This window comes from Rattus norvegicus, chromosome 10 (genome assembly GCF_021556685.1).
Source record: "Rattus norvegicus strain SHRSP/BbbUtx chromosome 10, alternate assembly SHRSP_T2T, whole genome shotgun sequence".
Taxonomy (NCBI): Eukaryota; Metazoa; Chordata; class Mammalia; order Rodentia; family Muridae; genus Rattus; species Rattus norvegicus.
This window is the reverse complement of record NC_141543.1, coordinates 108410255-108433586: the sequence shown is the minus strand read 5'-3', so window position 1 is coordinate 108433586 and position 23332 is coordinate 108410255. Positions and strand designations below refer to the sequence as shown.

The window sequence follows — 23332 nt, the reverse complement described above, 5'->3', positions numbered from 1 at the left end:
GGTGGGAGCAGGAGGAGCAGGCATGTGAGGCCAGCCTACGCTACACGGTGAGATGGAGGATGGCCTGAGAAGCTGAAGCACGGACCTAGAGAGAGGCTCATGGGTTAAGAGTGTGCGCTGCTCTTCCAGAGGATGTGAGTGTGGTTCTCAGTGCCCACACTGGGTGGCTCACAACCACTCTAGCTCCAAGGGATCCGGATACCTCTGACAGACACAAGCATACACGCAGAATCAAGAAGAAGAATAAATCTCGGAGAGAAACAGAAAGGCATGGGGGACAGACACTTCAAGGCCAGCCTTGTGAGTTCTAGGACAGCCAGTGATACACAGAGAAACCCTGTCTCAAAAAAAAAAAAGTGGCCTGGGGTCTCTTCACAACAAGAGCAAAGTTTAAGTAAGACACCACACCTCTTACCAGACAGTCCCCAACCGTCCGTGACTTCAGTCCACAGAGGTCCGATCCCCACACTGACTTCCTTGAGTTCTGCAGGCACGCACGCACACAATGCACATACAGACAGCAGGCAGACACATACACACATAAATAAAAAAGAATTTAAAAATAAAATGTTGTTGAAGAACACAAATTGGAGGCCAACCTGTGGTACACAGAAGTCCTGATCATGATGCTTAATTAATTTAATGTCTCAATCCTAAGAGTGTCAGTTCTTATGGGGACTCAAGCATTCTCCCAGAGAGGACGGCTATGCAGAACCCACTCAAGGATGGAGTTTTCTTTATTGTAACTGTCAGGACAGCCACAGCAGAAGTCCTTCCCCAGTTAATATTCTTTCCTATTAAAAATATGCTTTTAAGATTGACAAATGACACAGTCTTTACCTCATGGTACATAACTGGCCACCCCCTGCTGGGAATAACAAGGTAAGACTTGTTCAACAAAGCGTTAAAGAGAGGTTGAGGTCTCAGGCCAAGTGGTGTGTGGTAGCATTTCTCACCACCCTGGCAGTCTGGAGACGAAGGCAGGAGCATTGCCTGGTGTACAAGGTCCAGGCCAGCCAAGGCTGCGTATCAAGACCCTAACTCAAAAAGACTGGAGTATTTTAAATCCGTGTTGGGCACCTAGGATAACCCAACACTGGAGGCGGGGGAGGGAGGGCTGCAAGTCCAAGACCAGCCTGGGCTACACAGTGAGGTCCTGTCTCTAAACAACTGTCTTAGCATCCCTGATATGTGTTGGAGTCATTTCCGGATCCACACAGAGTGGCAACTGCTCCCTATTCCCAAAGAGTGAAACACTCCACAGCCAGCAAGAACACCTGTGACACATGGCGAGCCAGGCAGAGTCTTTCCAAGGGGATGTGATTGTGAGGGACTCAGGGAGGGGGCGGACAGACATCTTGGAACAGTTGTAACTGACAGAGCAGGATTCCCTTTCTCCGCTGGCTAGCGGGAGCTGCTAAGGTCTGTCAACCCGCCTGACTTTACAGCCCTGGTTCTCACTTTCCACACTCAGCATCGTCCAGCGATTGTGAGACAGGCGGCCGCTTTAACCAGCAGTGACCGGCTGTGTTTCCCAGAGATGCTCCCTTATCGCATCAGATGCTTCGGTAGTCAGAGCCTCTGGCCACGATGGCAGCAGCGTCCCACTCCACGGCGAAGAAGGAAATGGTTCCAAAAAACCCAAATATCACCATGACCAGGAGCTGCCAGTGGAGGAGCAGGTAGTTGCTGTAGAAGAAAGCCACGGCTGCGCAGATCGACTGGAAGAAACCAGACAAGTCACCAAGTGACCCCGGGGCCTCAGCTCTTCCGTAGTCAGCCCGCCATTTCTGACCCAAAGGACATCTGCAAGCGGCAGTGCCCATCAGACAGCCTGCTGGTCACCAGCTCACAGATGCACCCCAACTCTCCTGATAGCAAGCGCCCAGTAAGCTGCGGGCATTACAACAGCACATTGATGTGCACGGATGAGAGGCTGAGACTGCAGAGGAGGACCCGGGACCTACGGGAGTGTTCACCTGAGTGCAGAGCCCAGAGTGAAAGCCCACTGTGCCCAGTTCTCCTCACAACCCCTTTACCCATGGGAGGGGGTGACCGAGGAGAACAGGGAAGAGACGGACTGCAGCCCAGGCCCAGTTACCTGAACAAACTTAAAGACGGCGAAGGCCGGTGCGCTGTCTTCCGAGTAGAGAAAACCCAATATGCTGAGCAGCTGGGTGTTGAAGCAGCTGTCTCCCAGACCCAGCAGAAAGCTGCAGAGGATGGCAACTTCTTTGCTGAAGGAAAAAAATAGAACTGGAAAGATGGCTCAGTGGTCAGGGGATGTAGGACAGGGAAGATGGCCCAGTGGTCAGGGGCATACGCTGCCTCTGTAAAGGCCCTGAGTTTGGTTCCCAGAACCCACAACTCCAGCACCAGAGGCCCCAAAGCGCTCCTTTGAACTCCATAGGCACCACCAGAACTCAAACATGCCCATACATACATATAATTTAAATAAAAAACAAGCTTTGGGGGGAGGGGGCATGCTTTTAATCTCAGCATTCCAAAGGTAGAGCCAGGTGGATCTCTGCCAGCTCAAGGCCATCCTGGTCTACACAGAGTTCCAGGACAGCCAGGACCATGTAGAAAGAACTGTCTCAGTAAGTACATATATGAATGCATAAATACATAAAAATGAATCTTTAAAAGCCATTTATATTTGTTTTGTGTTTTACTTGGTGAAGGGGACACTGGGGACTGAGTTCAGGAACTCCTTAATGCTAGGCAACCCCTGCCACTGCCACTCCTCAGGCCCCATACAGACCCCAGGCTGCCCTGGTACTTGTGGTCCTGAAGCCCCAGCTTCCTCAGACGTAAGGTCACAGGTGTGCATAGTCCTGCCCCAAAACAAGAAAATACTACCCTGGCTGAGGGCTTCTGTGCTATTGGAGATTGAACCCAAGGCCTCGCAGATTTGAGGGAAACTTCCTTTTGTTTGTTTTTTCCCCGAGACAGGGTTTCTCTGTGTAACTCTGGCCGTCTGTCCTAGAACTCACTTTGTAGACCAGGCTGGCTTTGAACTGATGTAGATCCACCGGCCTCTGCCTCTCGAGTGCTGGGACTAAAGGCGTGCACCACCACCATGCCTGGCTGCAAGCAAACATGTTATACTCAGGGTTCCAACTTCAGCCTCCCTACTAGAATCTGTAAACAATTATGCCTACATGACGGACCTTTGCAGTCTAGCAAATTCTGGTCTATTCTCTTTGGAAAGCAAATACTGCCTTTTGGGCTAGGCTCCCTTGGGTCTGTGGATTTATCCCCAGACACGGCATCTGTGATGAACTAGTCGAATGAAATCAACTGACGCCCTCAAACCGTGAAGGCCCGAGCAGCTGCTCAGCCAACAGCTGCTGCCTTGTTCCTCCTCTAACACAGGAATGGTTCACTGCTAAAGAGGGGGGATAAAATTCTCATCAGATACTTCTGTATCCTTCACGGATCAAGGGAGGAACCAGGAGGGTAGAGGTAAAAGCAACCATTGCAAAACGACCGTGGGACTCTCTGCTCTCTCGACTCTTGACAGGCAACCTCTCAAAGCTGACAGACTCTGAGGATTAAGCGCTCCACTTGGACCCACCCAGCAAAGGGCAGCGTACCTGGGCCTGATGTATGCACTGCTGTTGGTCCCTTCCACGGGGGCAATGGGCGCGTCTCCAGGCATGTTGAGGAAGATCAAGTAAAAGGCTACGAAGTGCACCAGGGTGCCCAGCAGCACCACGGGGTTCCTGCCGAAGCGACTGTTCTTGCTCAGCAGGCCGAAAAGGCTTCCACCTGTAGGTGAGGACGCAGTAACACTTCAGGCTTTCACCAACCACAGAACCAGTCACAGGTTCTAATGTGGAGCAGAGAATGACTCTCAGATGTCCTATGTCTGCCCCTAAACAGACCATCACAGTGAGGACATCGAGGATGACCACGGCACTCAGCCATGGCCTCCATGTCAGCTGCATGTCTAGCCAGAGACGCTCCTGCTATTTTTCTGAGTTAATACACTCAGTACACCTCCTGCACCCCTGGTGCACCTCCCGCACACCCAGTGCACCTCCTGCACCCAGTGCACCTCCCACACACCCAGTGCACCTCCTGCGCTTGCTGCCCTCTTAGAGAGACAAAGGCTTTCATAGCTCACCATCACTGCTGTCCTGAGACCTGGTCTCAGGCAGGCCAGGCCTGTGCTGACCCTGCCTCCACCTCCCCCATGGTGGTCACCCACCCAATGCTTTCGTTCTCATTACAGCTTGTCCACTTCATGACTGGACGAATCACTGTCAAACTGTAAGGTAGCAGGCAATAAAGGCTTTAAGGAAGGCTCACCCATCGTAACAACTCAGCGCCAAGGATGGTGGCATGTCCTATAGGTCTAGGGACCGACCGAGGCGACTGAGGGAGGTGGAGTTCAAAGCCAGCCTGGACAACTTCGTGAGATTCTGTCTCAGGGTTTTAAAAACAGACTGGGGTAAGCAGGTAGCACAGGGGTAGAGTCCTTGGTCTACTATGTACAAGGCTCAGGTAACTCCTAGCACCCCTCCCCACCTTCACCCCCAAGGTTAGCAGTTAAAAAACTTCTAATATGCATGGGGCTTGTTGTACAAACTTGTAACAAGTTTGAGGCTAGCCTAAGCCTATATAGTGAGTTCTGAGTCAGCCAACAGCTACATAGCAAGACCATCTCAAAAAAAAAAAAAGGGTAATTAATATTCTATAGCACAGAGAGGTAACTATGGCTAATAATAATTACGTGTGGGTTGCAAGATAGCTAGTAGGAAGGATTTGAAAACTTCTACAACACAAAGAGGTGATAAAGACCTGAGGTGGTTAAGATGTCATTACCCTGATCTGGGATCTGGTCATTGCACAATGCAATGCCACTCCGTGCCCTGGCCCCTCGTGCCCTCACTGCTGGTGCAGCACTCCTGGAGAACAACTCCTGGGGTACCTAGCGTTGTTAACCTGCACTCTTCTTAATGAGCAACAGAGTACATACGTCTAGAACTTTCCCAGGTTCTGTGAGTTACATCTAACCCTGTTGACTCATCGTGCCCATTAGGAAACTGAAGGCAGGATGAGGCCTGCCCCTCCCCCAGTCTCTGCTGTCCTGCTTTCTGAGTCACACCCTTAGTTCTGCACACACAGCCACCATGCAGGTCTGTGGAAACTGAGGGCATCCAACCTGTCTTACCCCCAAGCGAGCACAAGGCTGAGGGTCCTGAGGTGTCTTACTGTCCGCCTGTACAGTGAGTGTTCTATACCAGACCCCGAAAAGGTGCCAGCAGGTTTCTGACATCCATCCCGCTGAGAAGCAGCAGAGCCTTGGACAGCTCGCCCTGTGATGACATCACCTCAAGCGGGAACAATCATTCCAGGAGAGCCAGACTGTTCCTTAAGCAATAGGCTTTCTTTGCACTACCTTGCAGAACCAGAACTGCCACAGCCAACAACAGTGTAGCCACAGCCGCCTAATCGCACACCTTCTGCCTGGGAGGACGGGGAAGACTGCTGGGGCCCAAAGGCTTCCAGCCTGCCCAAGGGTTTGTCAACTCCAAGTTTAGGGAGAGACCCTGCCTCAGACAAATGACAGACAGTGATAGGGGACTCTAGATGCCCTCCACTGGTCTGTGTGCACACACCCACACCCACACCCACAAATAAGCAAAAGTTAAAAAAATAGTGATGATCGAAAAATAAAATATGGACAAAAATAAAAATAAAATATACCCAAGTGGATGTAAGTAAGTAGGATGCTAGAAACCCAAGGACAAAGAGGTGAAGGAGACTTAAGATTTCTATCTTTATGCTAACGAAATGTTGTTGTTTTTCTTTCTTTTTGAGATAAGGTCTTAAGTAGCCCAGGCTGACCCAAAGCCACTATACAGCCAAGAATGACCTCTGTCATCCTGCTTGCACCTCTCAAGATTCAAGAATGGAGTCGTGCGTCATCCATCATGCCTGCCTCTTCTTCCTTTTTAAAACCGAATCAGGGTCTCCGTTTATTGCCCAGGCCAGCCCTGAACTCCCACAGATACAGCTTTCCAGCCTGACTCTGAATGAAAGATTTTTAAAGTAAACAAACCAACCTACCTAAAATCTCTCCAATGCCGATGAAGATGCCAGAAAGTCCAATGAGGCTTTTCTCTTCTGTCCCAAACTTGTTTACGGCCCCAATACAGGTTCCGTACACCCCGGAGAAGAAGGTCAGCTCCAGACCTTGGGGGAAACAGGGTTAATTTAACTCTAGGCCAGGCTCTTTCCTGTCTTTGGCTTGTGTCTAGTAGCAGCTAAGCCTGACGTATATGAGGACACACAGACAAAAGTCAGAGACTAAACAATTCTGGAGCGGGTGGCTCTATGCTGCACAACTGGTCACGGCCGTCTCCCAAAGCCACACCAAACTGAACTCCCCAACACGGAGGCTCTGCAGCGGCAGCCTTCAAATGACGGGGTCATGTGACAGTTCCCGCTGAGATCAGCAATCTTGCAGGAGGCACTAGGGTGGTTGCTTCCTGCTTTTTCTGCCAGCCCTGTGACTGCACAGAAGGTGACAACCAGGGGGGAACCTGACTGTGCTGACACAGGCTCTCTGACCTCTGAACCTGAGACAGGTTTCTCTGGGTAACCTTGGCTGTCCTGGGACTCATTCTGTAGACCAGGTTGGCCTCAAACTCAGAGACCCTCTTGCCTCTCCTTCCCAGTGCTTGGATTAAAGGCGTGTACCACCCCCCACGCCCCAGCTGACTTATTTTCTACTGCTATGTGTATGGTGCTTTGCCTGTAGGTACGTATGTCTATGCACCATATGTGTGCAGTTGAGCCACCATTGTGAGTGCCGAGAACCAAACCTCTGGAAGAGCAAGAAGTGTTCTCAACCACCGAGCCATCACTCTGGCCTGCGTTTTTGGGCTGCCCCCATTCTTACTCCAATGCTAGCACTCTTATCTACGGCCCTGTTTTTGCTAGGTAACCGCTCTGTCACTCAATTATGCAATTACATCCTCAGTCCGGTCACAGCTTTTGGGTTTTTTTTTGGACACAGGGTCTTGCTCATCTGAAAGTCAAACTGGGATTATAGGTGTGTGCCACCACACTGGGCCAGAGCACTTGATTTTAAACACTGCTGTTTGAGTTACATTTTAAAAAATATCATTAAGGGCTGGACAGATGGCTCAGTGGTTAGGAGCACTGACTGCTCTTCCAGAGGTCATGAGTTCAATTCCCAGCAACCACATGGTGGCTCACAACCATCTGTAATGGTGCCCTCTTCTGGCGTGTCTGAGGACGGCTACAGTGTACTTATATATAATAAATAAATAAATCTTTATGAAAAAACCATTAAATGGTAACCCAGCACTTGGGATAGAGAAAGAGGATCAAGAGTTTGAGATCAGTTTCAGCTTCACAGTGAGTTCTAGGCCACCCTGGGCTCAACAGGAGATCAGGCCTCAAAAATAAAGCAAGCAAACAAACAAGAACCACCAAACCCAAACTAAACAAACAAACAAACAAACAAACGACCAGCCCTGGCTGTCTTGGCTCGCTCTGCAGGCCAGGCTGGCCTCGAACTCAGAGGCCCACCTGCCTCTGCCTCCTGAGGGCTGGGACTGAAGGCAGGTCCCAGCATATCCTCCACCCTGGACCTACTCACCTGTGCTCGCATGGAATTACATAAAAGTTTCCTGGGTAAAGCCCAAGAGTAGAAAAAGTTCTAAAAGCCCTGATTTAAAGCCCAGTCCATGTTAAGTTCTCCAGAGGCTCAAAGTAAGACAGGTCAAGGGGGGCAGTTTCCCCGTCTTTGGTGAAAACACGGGTTAAACAGACATTCTTCTGTGAGGCTGGCATCAGGCAGGATACCGCAAGGATGTGAAATCAGCGGACAGAAATAGCACGTACGGAAGGGCTCACCAGCCGGTAAGAAAGCCGCCCCGGAGAGCCAGGGAGCCCGTTAGCTGCTCCTGTGGACACAGCGATGCTTCACGGGCTCTTTCCAACATGCAAAGGGGGTTCCTGAACTGACAGTGAAGTCGGCTGGGGCTGCAGCCATGGCTCCATGGGTAAGACAACTGCCTGCTCTTCCAGAGGATCCCGGTTCAGTTCCCAGCACCCACACGGCGGCTCACAACTGTCTGTAACTCTAGTTCCAGAGGTGCTGATGTTCTCCTCTGGCCAGCACTGGCAGTAACACACAGTGCACACACATAAAGAGCAAGGAAAAATTAAGTAACAGATTAAGATAAAGTCAGGAAAGTCTCTACACCCTAATCCTAATCCTATAAAACCTTAAAAATATGTTTATCTCACTTTCCCAAGAAGAGGCTAAGTGCCTGGGCCTTGCCGTTGCACGCCAAGTGTGTGTTTGCGTGTGAGGTCAGAGGACAGAGAAGCCCATCATGCGGTTCCAGCCATTGGCTCAGGCCATCCTACTCATTGTTCTTGAGATGGCTCTCACACTACAGCTCAGGCCAGCCTTGAAGCTGTAGCAATCCTGTCTTAGCCTCCCAACACTGGCATTACAATGAGGTGTACAAGACCTCATCGTTCCTGAGACCAAGGGCTGTGGCTATTCTCATACCTCAGTCTCACACGGCCCTCGTTCGTTCCCTAAGAGATACCAGAGTCACTCAGCCCTCCTGGGTATGCCCTGAGTGCTCCCTGCTGCTCTGACTTCGCTGGTTCAGGCTACCTGGCACTGACTCTGGTCTGGCCCCGTGGCTGGCTGCCACAGAACGCAGTAGAAGTGACACAAGGCTAGGTCTAGGACAGGCCTGCAGAAAGCTTGGTGAGCTTTTTCTGCTCTCCTTTGGGATCTTTGGCCACACTGAGGTCTACCTCTCCTGTGACTCACATGAAGAGCTCAAGGAGGAAGAAGGTTATTCAGAGAGCAGGTCAGAGCCCTGACGTCGGCCTAGGACTCAGTCTTCTATCAGACACCAGGAAGGTACCGGACATGTGCATGAAACTGTCTTAGAGGCAGCTGCTCTGAAAGCAGCCTCAGGGTAGCACTGCGCAGTTGGAGCCAAGCATGAGGAGTCCCGCCATCACCACACAGCAGCAGGGCAGAAGGAGCAGCTATACCTGTGTAGGCAGTCGTAACACTCAGGAGGAGCATCTCCTTGGTGACGCACAACCTCAGAGACTTTTCTGTAAGGAGAAAAACGGGACAGACTTAGCTAGATTTTTTTTTTTTTTTTTGGAGCTGGGGACCGAACCCAGGGCCTTGTGCCTCCTAGGCAAGTGCTCTACCACTGAGCTAAATCCCCAACCCAACTTAGCTAGATTTTAATCGGCAACCGTTTCCTTCAGTCAGAACAGTCCTGTCACTGCTGAGGCCAGAAAACAAGGAACCTAAACCCTCAGAGTAAAATGCAGGAGACATGAACGAGGCCTGCTGTGTAAACGGAATGCTCATTTCAAGTGCTAGACACACTGTCCCCCTCGTGTCTTTAGATCTTAATAACGAGAGGGGAAAGAAACCAGAATTACACAAGACGATAAAGAGTTTGCAGAGAGGCCACAGAGGAGCCAGCCGAGAGCACCTGGGTCAGAGACTGACTGCAGACCAGGCTATGGTGTCCACGCACTGCAGACACCTCGACCTCAACCTTAGCACCGAGAGGTGTAGATGAGATCCCCAGTGGAGACTGCATTTCTAAAAATGCACCCCATGCCTCTTTTGAAGACAGGGTCTCACTCTGGCCCAGGCTACACTGAAATGTACTATGTAGTCCAAGATGGTCTGGAACAAGCCAATCTCCTGTCAATGTCCCGCTGTTAGGATCACGGACACAGACTAGCATACATGCAAGATCACATCTGGATGTTTTTCCAGAGACTCTCCTGTATCCCGGGCTGGTATAAGAGGATGATGGCTGACCCTCTTGCCCTCAAGTATTGGAATTACAGGGCTGAAATGAAGAATCTATAAGCGTCAGGCAAGTCTGAGCTACCTTCTGCAAATCAGTCTAAAGAAAGTTGCTGATCTGTTTCTGTGAGTTTTAACCTCGATTCTCTGACCCTTTGGCAGACAAGCTCCTAGACTCCAGACTGGGCAGCCAGACCTCCAGTGACCTCTCATCATGGCAGGAAACACAGCTATACCCTAATGCTAATACACGAAACCCCAATTTATAATTTATAATTATGACTGTATCCCTCAAACACGGGCAGTGTGTAAAAGCCGGATTAAACAGCTCTAATGACAGAGCACACATGTCCCACATCCTAGGTTCTTTCTAAGAGGAGGCCTTGTGACCTCTGAGCCAGGCATCGGCTGATGAGATCAAGAATTTCCACTCGGGCAGAAGGAAATGACAAGGCTTCATATCCCCAAGGGCCGCAGGCACTATGAAGCTGTCAGAGCTGATGGCCTGCAGCGAGCTGCTCCGTGAAGTAACTGCCTTAGCAAGCGTCTCTCCTGGGAAGCAAAGAGGCTGAGAGGCGGGGTCAGAGCCTACCCATGTCTGAGGGAATAACTGTCTCCCTTGTGAATCAGTCTGCGTTCAAATCCACCTCAGTCACCTTCTGACCAGCTGGTTGACCCTGGGTAGGACTTCTTGACAGCCTGTTGGGTCAGTAAGTTAGATGGTGCTTGTTTATAGAAGTTACAGTGGACGCTGATAATCACGTGCCAACAACTGAGCCACCTGACCGCAACCTCATGAGCAAGCAGTGTTCCTCATCTCAATCTCACTGGATCAAACTTCCTCCATGCTTCCAGCACTGCTCGGTTACTTGTAAAGAGCTCTGAGAGGGCTCAGTACAGACTCTGGAAACCTCAGCTCTCTTCTCTGGAATGGAGGCGCCTGCCTGTTTCAGAATCCTTAGAACCACTGTGCACACGGCAGCAAGAAACCCTATGGAATGCTTGCTAAAGGAGCAGCCTGGGGTTTTCTCACCTCCCTGTGTCAGCACAGAGTCCCCACACCTGAGGCCTCCTCCCAGCGCTCACACACTCCTCAGGTGGGTGGTGCTCTCATTCATTCACAACAGCCCCACGTTAGAGACACTGGCGGAGAAACTGAGCTACTTTAGAAGGGCATACCTGGAAGACTGAAAAGACTGGGAGTCGTCAATCCAGAGTTACCAGGGAAAGGGGGAGGCAAATGCTGGAGGTGTTCCCAAATAGTTCTTGCATTTCAGACACAAGAGAATACTTACTAAACGCATCGACTGCCTTTGTCACGTTGTTCTGGGCAGACCTGGGAAAAGAAAACAGACTGGTTTCTCCCTCGGAAACTCCCAAGAAAAAAGCCCCATTTCCACTAAGGTCTGTAAAATTGCAGGCCTCGGCTGGGTCAGGTCAGAGGCACGGGCAGTTGGCTCTTGGGGAGTTCTAGGCCAGCCAGATTTACAAAGTGAGACCCTGTCTCAAACACAGATACATGTGTACACAAACAGACAAATGTGTTAAAAACTAAAGGTAAGGAGAGCAGACTTAGCGGCTGAGAGCAGTGGGTGGGGGGAGGACTTAAGTCCCTGGGGACCTTTCACGGCCTCCCTTCTACAGAAGGCCCTTCCCTTCTGTGCCTGCCGCATTCCTTCACCTTTGCTTTGAAAGTTCTCCCTGTGCCCATCTGTCAGACATGACAGTAGCTGGGATAAAACGGTTTAGTAATCAATCCCTAGGCCATGACTATTCAAAATCTACTCTAACTCGAGGCATGCCCCAGGCGTCTTACTCGGTGGCTTCCATGTCCTGATCATCGCAAGACTCATCTTCTTCTCCTAGGACATTCTCAGGATCTGGTTTCCGAATGAGAAAGAACAGAACGGTCCCCACGAGGCTTATGACTGTCAGAGCGATGAACACAGTCCTTCTGTCATTCTCTAGGGACAAAAGAAGAGGGTGAGTGCCTCGCCCCCTGGCTGCCCCCAGGCAGTGAAACCTTTCCTCAGTACATTTTTATTTCAAGGTATCAGTCAGCACTTAGGAGAAGGAAACCTCCATCCTTGTCTTCTAGCTAGAGAATACTAAGAGCAGAAGAACAACAGTCGGAGGACACGACCTTCCCTCCCCTTCTCACCTGGGGAGGGCACAGACCCTTGACATGAGTAAGACCCACCTGAAATCTGGGTTTTCCCTTGCCAGGCAAAATATATGTAGAGATTCCCAAAGAACAAGCTGTGGGAGAGAAAGGAGAAGATTCGGGGATCACTGGAGTCCTCCGGTTATGTTGGTGATTTACTTGAAACGGGGTTTTGCTCTGTACCCTTGGCTGGCCTGGAACTCCCTCTGCCTTTCTGAGTACTGGGAAAAAAGGCCTGGGACACTGTGTCAGGCTGGGATTGAGGGTCTTTAAAGCCTTTAAAGCCATTCCCATTATTTGGAGGGGGAAGGAAGCTTGTGAGAAAACGGGAGGCGATGTTGTAAAGACCCTGCCTGCCCTAGGTTACTTAACAGGGCCACACCACCTGACTTTCTGAGAGTTAACTGACCCGTAAGCATGTGACAGTAACCTGACTGGGCACCGCCCAGCAGGACTTGATTCATTCAGACACACGTGACTTACTGGGACTCTTGAATTAAGTCGGGAACAAGCATGCTATTTTTAAATGGTAAAATTTGAAGAGTCTGTGAACAAACCACACAATTTAAGTATCCAACCGTTTGGAATACTTCCCTGAGGAACAGTCACTCACTAGCTCTCCTGTTTCTTAATCTCTAACGTCTTAAAGCTAAACTTTTGTACCAGGCCTGGTGGGGTGCACCTGTGGTCCCCGATACTTGGGAGGCTTGAAGCAAAACCATCCCCCTGAGACCAGGAGTTTAAGGCCAGCCTACCGAGTCTCCCAACCAAACACACACAATCCCTACCACCACCGTCAACTAAACAGTCAAAATTAAGTCTTTATGAAAACCCAAAAATCTTTAAGTTTTTCTTTTTTCTTTTTTTTTTTTTAAGTTACATTTAGTTAGTTGTTTGTTCAGGGGAGGCGTTCCAGGATGACACGGTGTATGCTGGAGGTCAGAGGATGACCTGCTGAGGGAGTTTTTCTCTCTTACTATCATGTGAATCTAGGGACAGAACTCAGGACATCAGGTCTGGTGGCAAGTTCTTTTATCCGTGAGCCATCTCGCTGGCTCCGGGCTGGCCTTGAGTTAACTGCAATCTTTCTGTCTCTACCTCGTGAGTGCTGGAATTATAGGTGCACTCCCCTGTACCAAGCTCTTCAGGAAATAGGGAGACCAAAGGCATAGGAAGAATGACTGCTGGGGTTTGTCTCAGAAGATACCCACTGCATGCTTCAGCCTTGGTCCCGCCATTCTCCCTTCCGAATAGAGTGTATTTGCTCACAGCTACCTGGCCGCGCAGCTTGGTGGAAGGATGTGGCTCCTGGGCTCCAGACAGCCATATTTACGTGGGTTAACTTTCAGTCTCCACATGTAACAAATAACCCAAAGCCCTTAACCACAGAGGATGTTAACGTGGAGGATAACATTTTCCGCTTGCTGATTTTAAACTTTAGTAAAATCATTCCACGAGCTTTGTGTAAATCATGGAGAGAGAATCTGTACCGCCTGGTAAAGATCTAGTAAGCGACGTCACAAGGAGACCCAGGGGCAGACTGAGCTCCAAAGAGATCATTACCTAGATTGCAAGAGTGCCCAGAAAATCCCGCTGTTTCTCCCGATTGTGTGTTCATCAGAGTTTATTGTCAGGCAATTTCCTTGTGCTGTCCAAAGGACTGAAATTCAAACCAAAAGTTCATTAAAGGCATGGCATCGGGTAGCTTCCGATACTAATGTGCGCCGTGCACCCGCTGCGCCCTGGGGAGGTGTGTTTGGGGGAGGGGGCGTGGGAGATGCTCACCGGCAGCTGCGATCCCGATGAAAACAGATGCTGTGTAGAAGGACCATGGGAAAGGTTGGATAAAAACGGCAATGTATATGCTAAAATGCAATAGGTCAGTGCATTACAGTCAAACAGTCCGTGAGACAGAGCTAAGCATGCAGCCCCGGGGCCAGCACAGAGGCTCTCACCCTCAGCCTCGACCTGGAAAGCACTCTCTTAGTTTTGGCTTTATGAAAGGGGCATGAATGAGAGTTGGTTTGCCCCACTGCCCCCTTTGCCCCTGGAAGAGATGGAGTCCGGCCCTCTGAGTCTGACAGGCCAGTACTCTGCCACTGAGCCTTCTCCAGCCCAAGCTGCTTGTCTTTTCCCATCTATCTCTAGGTGTTGACAATGGACACCTCGCAGGTTTGCAACGACTGCCGTGAGCTCCGTGCAGGATGAAGCCTGAGCCCAGAATCATCTCCTTAAGTTCACGTAAACCTGCTTGCCGATGTAACGGAAAGCAAGCTTATTTCGTGGAAGGTTCTTTTCGACCACAGCACAGAGATTTTTGGACCCTGATTAATAGTAAGGCAAACGCTGAATTTGCCAGACATGTAGGAACCTGAAGATAATAAGACACACTCTGAAGGCTGAGCCAGGAGGATCGCCAGTTTGAGGTAAGCAAACCGTGAGACCTGGTCTGAAACACAAGAACCACCTTGATACACTCGTGGGTTAGAATTTCAGTGTTTCTGAGCAGAAAGCTGAGAGTCGGACCCCTGAAGTAACTTCCTATGTGGTGCTTGAGAGATGATCTGAAGTGCTCCCCACTAAACAATCGATGGAAAAAGATGACTCACTCACCTGTAGAACAAACCACTGACAAACATAGAGATCTGAGGCCCGACAATGGCGACCACGGACGGAGTGATCAAATTTGAGGCAGAGAACACGCCATAAATAATTGCCAAGCTGCTCAATACACAGAGGGGGGGAAAGAGAATAAAAACCTTAAGTAACATCCCCCAAAAATTCACGTTTAAAATTTTGCGTAGGCGGCCAGATGGCCCAATGGGCAGAGGCATCTCTGGCAAACCCAGAGACCCCAGCTCCATCTCCAGAACCCACCACGTGGGAGGAGAGAACCAACTCCCAAGCTGTCCTCTGATCTCCACGCACACAGTGTGGTGTGCAGGCACCCAGATGCACACACACAGAATAAGATATCTAAAATCCTATTCATAATATGGAAATTTTATAAGTTCACAAAAAATGTCACAGACTGTAGTCAGAATTTACATTAATACCCTCAGAATAAAGTTCTCATTTTATGTAACATACGAAAGTACACATTCATTTCACATATTAACATATTAGTTACTGATAGATGAGTAAAGGTTTTGGTTGAGACCGGGCCCTACTATGTAGCCCTGGCTCAACTGAACTAGTGAGTCACTGTATAGCCCAGGCTGAGTTTGAACTCACGGCCTCAGCCTCCCGAGTGCTGACTGTAGGCATTCGAGGCATGCAAACAATAAAAACTGGCTGGGTTTTATTTGTTGGTTATGACAGGGTCTCTAAGACTTACCCTGGCTGGTCTCAAACCTGCACCTACGCTCCTGTCTGTCTGTCACAGGAGACTGCTGGGGTTACTAGCATGTGTCACCACGTCTGGCTCGTATCAAGTGTCTGCATCACGTTCTCTCTGCCAGCTTGCCTGAACAGCGGTAAGAAGTGCTGTGCCAGGCACTTTCCTCTCTGAAGTCTAGATGCTACAGAGGGAAGGCATTCCTACCCAACCTCACTTTACAGGAAACAGAATTGCCCTGAGTGTTGCCTCCAGTTCAACCAGTCCTCAGAGAGTGGTGAGTCAGGCTCCAGCCTGGGAGACTTTGCTCCTGGGGCTCAAGCAGTCTGTTCCCTTGCAGCTTCATGGCACGTCTGTTATAGACAACAAGCTAGGTTATAACCTGCTCACGCTGCAATCTACTTTACTTGCCTCAACATTTTTCACCCATTCCTCAGCACTGTTACACACAGTTCAGTTACAAATATAGGTTATATAAATATACAAGTTATCCATATGGGCAGTTGGTTTTGAGACAGGATATCACTATGTCACCAGGGCTGGCCTTGAACCCACAATTCTCCTGCCTGAGTCTCCCATATATCAGGATTACAAGCATATACCCCTTACCTAATCCTACTACATGTTATCTTTTCTTTTCCCTTGCTACTATACGCATCTTTTGCTGTTGTTTGGGATAAGGTCCCTTATGTAGCTCTGGCTATACTGCAGCTCTCTCTGTAGACCAGCTGGCCTTGAACTCACAAATATCCCCTTGCCTCTGCCTCCCGAGTGCTGGGATTAACCCAGTTTACTACACATACCCTAAACAGAGTAGAGCTAAAGCTATCTTGAGGGCCTCATTTCACTTATTAGGCAGTGTCTATCTGCCTAAACCGTTCGAATCTGTAAATTCATATTACTTTGGGTTCAATAAACTGCTCAGATATTGAATGTATCTTTTCACTTGTTCTTTGAAATACACAGAAAACAAAATATTGCAAAGTTGGTAACATTTTTAATTACCTAAAAAAAAAAAGGACACCAACACCCACTTATCCTCAGATACCACATACTATGTTTAGGTAATAAAGAACCAAAATAAGGAGAGTTTTAGAATTGGGGGATACGACAAACCTATAAGCAGAGAGAAATGAAGAAAAGGTACCCAGGCACAGCAAGGCATGCCTGACATCCCAGTACTCAGCAGGCTAAGCATGGCTGGGTTCCGGGCCAGAGTGTACTACAAGGTATGTCCTTTTCAAATTTCTTTCTTTTTTTTTTTTTTGTTCTTTTTTTCGGAGCTGGGGACCGAACCCAGGACCTTGCGCTTCCTAGGTAAGGGCTCTACCACTGAGCTAAATCCCCAGCCCCTATTTTTCAAATTTCTTAAATCAATCAAATGCATTTAAAGAGTGTGTGTAGGGGTTGGGGATTTAGCTCAGTGGTAGAGCTCTTGCCTAGCAAGTGCAAGGCCCTGGGTTCAGTCCCCAGCTCCGGAAAAAAGAAAAAAAAAAAAAGTGTGTGTATAGCTTAATATCACAATTCTGTAATGTATACACAGTAGAGATAAACACGTACAACTCTTGTCAACTAAAAGTTTTGGGTTTTTATTTTAAAGAGAACCCAAAGTTAGAGGAAGTGGCACATTTGGTTAATCGCAGCACTTGGGAGGCAGAAGCAAGAGGATCTCTGTGACTTTAAGACCAATTTGGTCTTAGAACGATGAGTTTCAGGATAGCCAAGGGTAAACAAAGAAACCCTGTATTTTTTTTTTTTTTTTTTGGTTCTTTTTTTTGGAGTTGGGGACCGAACCCAGGCCCTTGCGCTTCCTAGGCAAGCGCTCTAACCACTGAGCTAAATCCCCAACTCCAAGAAACCCTGTATTGAAAAACCAAAGCGGGGTTGGGGATTTAGCTCAGTGGTAGAGTGGTTGCCTAGGAAGCACAAGGTCCTGGGTTCGGTCCCCAGCTCCGGAAAAAAAGAACCAAAAAAAAAAAAAAAAAAAAAAAAAAAGCAAATAAATAGGTAAGACTAGCCAGGGTTAGAGTGAGACCCTGTTAACCACAAAGCAACCGCCGGTGCCCGGTTTGTCCCGTATCTCAGCAGTGGGTAAAGCCAGGCTGACAGAGGCCTCATAGTCACCTTTGGGACAACAGGGAGTGAGGGCCAGAGAGGCTCTCAGTAGTCTTGGGCTGCAGGATGCTAAATTTTTTGATGTAGATTGGAAAAAGAGGAAAAGAGGGGGGGAAAAAAAAAGGGAACCCTGAGGCCAGGCTTGGTGCTACAGGTTTTTAAGCTTATCAGTAGGGAGGGAGACAATCAGAAGTTCAAGGCTAGACAGGGGGCAAGGCTACTTGAGAGGGCAGGGGTTGGGAGAGGATGTGCATGTGTTCAGCACACTTCCAGCTACAAACAAAGTACTATGGACTTGTGAGGTTTTCATTTTCTCTGTGCATAAAATTGGGTCTAAACAGCATAAAAATCTTAAAGCTCCTGATGAAATTACAAACTGAGAATGAAGTTACAATGATTATGAAATCACAGAGCCACGAAGATCCAATGTTTCAACAATCACAGCGCTGTTTAGGGTTAGAAGGTGATTTGGACACGACTTGCATGCATATTAAACAGAAAGCACTGCACTGCCCGCATTGGCATGATCTTAGCAAGGAACCTGGGGTCACTGACAGGACTTGCCTGAAGTAGCAAAGCACTCCAGTTCTGAAGTCAGGCTCTCAATCCCAAAGTCTAATTCTACAGAAAATCGGAGGCTGTCATCGTAAAGACATTTACCACCACGTATTATTTTGGGATTGAAGGCATGCACCCCCATGCCCGGCCTGTAACTTTCTAATTACTACATTTTAAAACTTATGCTTGTGTGGTACGAGAGTGTACTCCTGTGTGGAAGCCACAGGACAACCCACGAGAGGTTCTCTTCCTCCACCAGGTAGGTTCTGAGGATTAATTCAAACACTCTTGGAGGTGTGTGTGCCTCTGTCCTTACTGATCTAGCAGGCTGGCTCTAAAACCAGAAAACGAGACGGACAGATTTGACCCAATCATTGCTACCATCCAGTTACAACATTTTATTGCTGGTTTTCCTGAAGAGATGTATGGAACTACGTATGACATGCAAAATAAAGTCATGCACACAGTACAATACCTGGTATATCCACTGCCATGAAAATCTGTGCTATTTAAGCTCCTGATGACAGTTTGCTGCGTGGAAGATAAAACTAATCAACGAAAACGTCTTGCCATCTCCCTCCCCGCGGGAAAGCCTTAGAAAAATGTTATGGTACACACTTCTGACCCAAGTCCACCACAAGAGGAGAAAAAAAAAAAGACTCATTTGCAGAAGACATACTCGAGATGGGGAACCAACAATCAGCTGTACCCACAATGGGTTTTAGAGCCCTAGCCACCCAAGCACTAAACGCAGAGTTTAACACTCACAAGAATTAAAATATGGTCGACACTCAAACTGCAAGCCGCATCTGAGTAATAAATGCCAGTGTTTAACACCCCATAAACGAGAAGTATCTGATACACGGAATTAAGAAAAAACGAGGAAGGGTTGAAAAGTAGGAGGTGCGAGCTTGGCGTGGTAGCGGACATAAACGTTTATTGTCACAGATGGAGTGCATTCTGACAGGCTTTTCAAAGGAAGGAATACAGATTCCAACTCACCGCCACATTTCCACAAGTCTGAAAGGCGGTGAACATAAACATAAAGGCAACTCCTAAAATTACGATGTTGAAAAGCTTTTTAGATTCCGGAGACATTTTGGCTCCGCTTGCTCGGAGGTCAGGAGCGGCCCAGGATAATCACCTCCAGTCGAACCCCCTTACAGTCCTGAGGGAAGAAACGAGATGAGAGAACCACGCAGCCAGACTGCCGATTTCCAGTCCTGAGATGGGAATCGCAGGCTTAGGGGAAAACTCTCCCCACCGGCACAGTCCGGACACTCCAGGGACGCGACCGAGTGCAGCGGAGACCTGGGGTCTGCCCACAGCAACTCCGGGTGCAGGGACAGGGATCTGGGTAAAGACGAGCAGTACCAGCAGCGGGGGCCCGCTCTCCCCGCCTGACTCACAGCAGATCACGAGACCGGTCAGCTGACCACGGTGTGGGCGCAGGACCCGCCGGGAAATGTAGTCTCCGGCGCGGGGCTGGGGGAGGGTACCCGCACGCTGTGGTTAGCGCGTGCCTTAGGTTTACACTACCCGCCCCTTCAGGGAGAGGAATGGCCCCGAGAAGTGAAACCGAGGTAACCCTACGCAGGGAGCCTAAGTCAGGAGCGGCGGGAGAGGGGAACGCGAGGCAGCCAGGGACACAGAGAGGCAAATGGGTGCACAGTACCGCCAGACAGGCGGGGCTGACCGCTAAGCGGAACGGCGCGTGGAGCCCGGGTATTGGCGTGGGGAAGAGGGCGGGGCCCTGGTAGGGAGCGCTTCCTCTTCCTCCCTCCGTAGAACTCCGTTCTTTCCCCCTCCCCCCGCCTTCGCGGGCCTCGCCCACGGAAGAGCATTTGGCGGGCTTTCTAACTGCCTCCACGGGCCGCTCCCCCCTCCCCACAGCAGTGACTGCGCGCTTTCCGCCCGCCCGCCGCGCTGTGCGCAGGCGCGCCCGGGAGGGGCGGGGCGCGCGGCAGCGACGTTACGCAACGCGGCCGAATGAGCCAATCAGGAGATTCATTTCCGGGTGGCGCGGGCGCCATTTTGTGAGGGTGGATATAAATGTGCGCTGGGGCCCGCCCGCCCGTTTAGTTGCTGCTTACGAGTCCTTCCCGCGAGGGTGCTACGCGGCGGCCTTGCGGCTCTTGGCTGATCCACGAGGATTGTAGCTGCCGAAAGCCAGAGAGAAGCCGCGTTTCCTGAGAGCGAGGGCCTGTCCGGGGCGTTGGGGTCTCGGCGCCGCTTCGCAGCCATGAGCTACGGCCGCCCGCCTCCCGATGTGGAGGGCATGACCTCCCTCAAGGTGGACAACCTGACCTACCGCACCTCACCCGACACCCTGAGGCGCGTCTTCGAGAAGTACGGGCGCGTCGGCGACGTGTACATCCCGCGGGACCGCTACACCAAGGAGTCCCGTGGCTTCGCTTTCGTCCGGTTCCACGACAAGCGTGACGCCGAAGACGCCATGGACGCCATGGATGGGGCCGTGCTCGATGGCCGCGAGCTGCGGGTGCAGATGGCGCGCTACGGCCGTCCTCCCGACTCGCACCACAGCCGCCGGGGACCGCCACCCCGTAGGTACGGCGGCGGCGGCTACGGGCGACGGAGCCGCAGGTGAGTAGGGCGGAGAGGGAGGCGGACGGGCACAAAGGTGCGCGGAGCACGTGGAGCGGGCCCCTCCCTCGTGGCTGGGGCGGCAGCAGCGCCAGGCCATTCGGTGCGAGACCCCGCCTCGCGGCGAGGGAAATGGCGCCTGGCAGCCAGATAATGGCGGCGGGGCGGGTAGAGCGGGCGGGGCAGAACCGGCGGCCTGCAGCTCACCGTGTCGCGTCGCTCGCGTCCCATTCGCAGTCCTCGGCGCCGCCGGCGCAGCCGATCCCGGAGCCGGAGCCGTTCCAGGTCCCGAAGCCGCTCTCGCTACAGCCGCTCCAAGTCTCGGTCCCGCACTCGTTCTCGCTCGAGGTCGACCTCCAAGTCCAGATCTGCCCGAAGATCCAAGTCCAAGTCCTCGTCGGTCTCCAGATCCCGCTCGAGGTCCAGGTCCAGGTCGCGATCCAGAAGTCCTCCGCCTGTGTCGAAGAGAGAGTCCAAGTCTAGGTCGCGGTCCAAGAGCCCACCCAAGTCTCCAGAAGAAGAGGGAGCGGTTTCATCTTAAGAGAATGGTAATGTCTGCGGGGATCTGAGACACGCCCTAACTCCCGAGGGGTATGGTGTAGGTTTTTTGAGTCGTGTTAGCATAAAAGAGACTCCTGATGTTAAGAGTGCTACTACTCTGAAGTTATTCGGCTTTGGGAGTGATGCTGAAGAGGGGTCTGCAGAGAGGATTGTGTAAAGCTTAGATAGTAATGGCTGTTTCATTCTGTTTGAGACCTATTAATGAAAATGACTATTTCTTGCTGTTTTTATCCAACGTCTGCATTTTCCCCCTTTAAAGCTGCGGTCTCCTGTTTGATAAAAGAATATTGGCCAGTATTGCAGATTTTAACTGATTTGGCTGATCCTCCAGGGACCAGTTTCTGTGGGCGTGTATTGGAGCAGGTTTGTCTTTAAATGTTAAAGATGCACTATCCTCATAGAGAAAAGCAATCAGTGCAACTGCTGTTGTGCTGCCTGGGACTTCTTACTCTAGTGGATGAGGCAAAGGAATTGCAATTAAGGAGCAATGAACTTTTGGAACCCCAAAAGAAAGTTACAGGTATTGATCCGCACTGGGTGGGGAAAGGATAGTGTGTCTTTAACTCTAAAATTGTTTGGTCCTATTTTTCTTTTTAAAGGAAAGGGCCCTAAGTAGCTGATTAAGAACATCCTCAACTGCCAAATGTTCCATTCTCAAACATCTCAAAGGGTAGACTAATTCTGAGAGCAAGTTTTTGTTTGGATACAGCCCCACCCTACCCCCCCCCCCTTTTTTTTTTCTTTTAAACCAACCCTCCCTTGCCTTTTTTTTTTTTTTTTCTTTTTTCTTTTTGCCTTGGTTATTTGGCCAAGAGTCACACATATCTGAACGTGCTGGTGGTACCCTTTGGAAAAACTCCCATTTGGGCCTTTTAAAACTGATAATGGCCAGGTGGAACCTTCTGTAACCCACTTGTTTCACCAGAGCCTTAGTAAGTACATGCCTGATACTGAAACCAAAACCATGCGCACTTTGGTGCCTTTGTAGTAGTGGAAAGTAACTGAACCTCTTTCTTTTCAAACCTAGATGGATCGGCAAGCCGCTTAACAGAGGACTTTGGGGGAAAGGACCACAAACTCAGTCCATCGGTCCGTGGAAGAGTCCTTGGAACAAGCAACTGGCTATTAAAAAGGTTATTTTGTAACATTTGTCTAACTTTTTACTTGTTTTAATCTGCCTCAGGTGGCAAACTTCATTTTATGTGCCATTTTGTTGCTGTTATTCAAATTTCTTGTAATTTAGTGAGGTGAGCGACTTCAGATTTCATTATTGGATTGGATATTTGAGGTAAAATTTCATTTTTGTTTATAGTGCTGACTTTTTTTGTTTGAAATTAAACAGATTGGTAACCTAATTTGTGGCCTCCTGACTTAATAAAGAAACGTGTGCAGCCATTACATACAGCCTAAAGCTGTCAGCAGATTGACTCAACATTGCCTTCACTCCTTAAAAATTAGAAACCTATGAAAGTTGGTGTAATTTGCTCATATATGTTATTTACCTTCAGGTCTAAATGATAATCTGAACCCAAATTTGTATAAAGACTTTTCAGGTGAAAAGACTTATTTTTTTTTTAAAGGATTGTTTACCCGACACAATTCTAATCTCTTCTCTTATGTATTTTTGTGCACTAGGCGCAGTTGTGTAGCAGTTGAGTAATGCTGGTTAGCTGTTAAGGTGGCGTGTTGCAGTGCAGAGTGCTTGGCTGTTTCCTGTTTTCTCCTGATTGCTCCTGTGTAAAGATGCCTTGTCGTGCAGAAACAAATGGCTGTCCAGTTTATTAAAATGCCTGACAACTGCACTTCCAGTCACCCGGGCCTTGCATATAAATAATGGAGCATACAGTGAGCACATCTAGCTGATGATAAATACACCCCCCTTCCCTCAAAAAAAAAGCGCAAAATGGTAAATCTGATACTTGTGTTGTGAACTTAAAAAAAAAAACAGAAAATGTTAAGGAAGCAAATGGTTTGTAACTTTGTAAGTACTTAAAACATGGTGTATCTTTTGCTTATGAATATTCTGTACTATAACCATTGTTTCTGTAGTTTGATTAAAGTGTTTTCTTGGTGTTAGCTTTTTTGAGAATATGTCCTGGTCTTTTATTTCCCTCAGCTTAAGGTCTATGTGATTACT

The 23332-nt window shown here is 49.4% G+C and overlaps 2 protein-coding genes across 19 annotated transcripts; one reads left to right on the top strand and one right to left on the bottom strand.

The window, feature by feature from the left end:
* Positions 1 to 292: 292 nt before the first annotated feature.
* Positions 293 to 20704, bottom strand: Mfsd11 (major facilitator superfamily domain containing 11). 12 transcript variants are annotated; one of them, XM_087573304.1, is made up of 14 exons: positions 20124 to 20704; positions 19033 to 19198; positions 18506 to 18561; positions 14634 to 14741; positions 13806 to 13885; positions 13584 to 13680; positions 12057 to 12115; positions 11673 to 11820; positions 11152 to 11192; positions 9070 to 9135; positions 6082 to 6207; positions 3600 to 3774; positions 2102 to 2237; positions 622 to 1721 (listed from the first exon to the last, which is right to left on the bottom strand). In XM_087573304.1, the coding sequence occupies exons 2-14, from the start codon at positions 19126 to 19128 to the stop codon at positions 1557 to 1559; spliced, it is 1353 nt and encodes a 450-aa protein (XP_087429430.1). In that variant the 5' UTR covers positions 19129 to 19198; positions 20124 to 20704; the 3' UTR covers positions 622 to 1556.
* Positions 20110 to 23286, top strand: Srsf2 (serine and arginine rich splicing factor 2). 7 transcript variants are annotated; one of them, XR_015630871.1, is made up of 5 exons: positions 20111 to 20634; positions 20872 to 21182; positions 21455 to 21558; positions 22223 to 22328; positions 22831 to 23281. XR_015630871.1 is itself a non-coding variant. In NM_001009720.2 (3 exon segments), coding segments are annotated over 2 exon segments (666 nt in total). In that variant the 5' UTR covers positions 20110 to 20272; the 3' UTR covers positions 21176 to 21182; positions 22223 to 23286.
* The last annotated feature ends 46 nt before the right edge of the window (positions 23287 to 23332 follow it).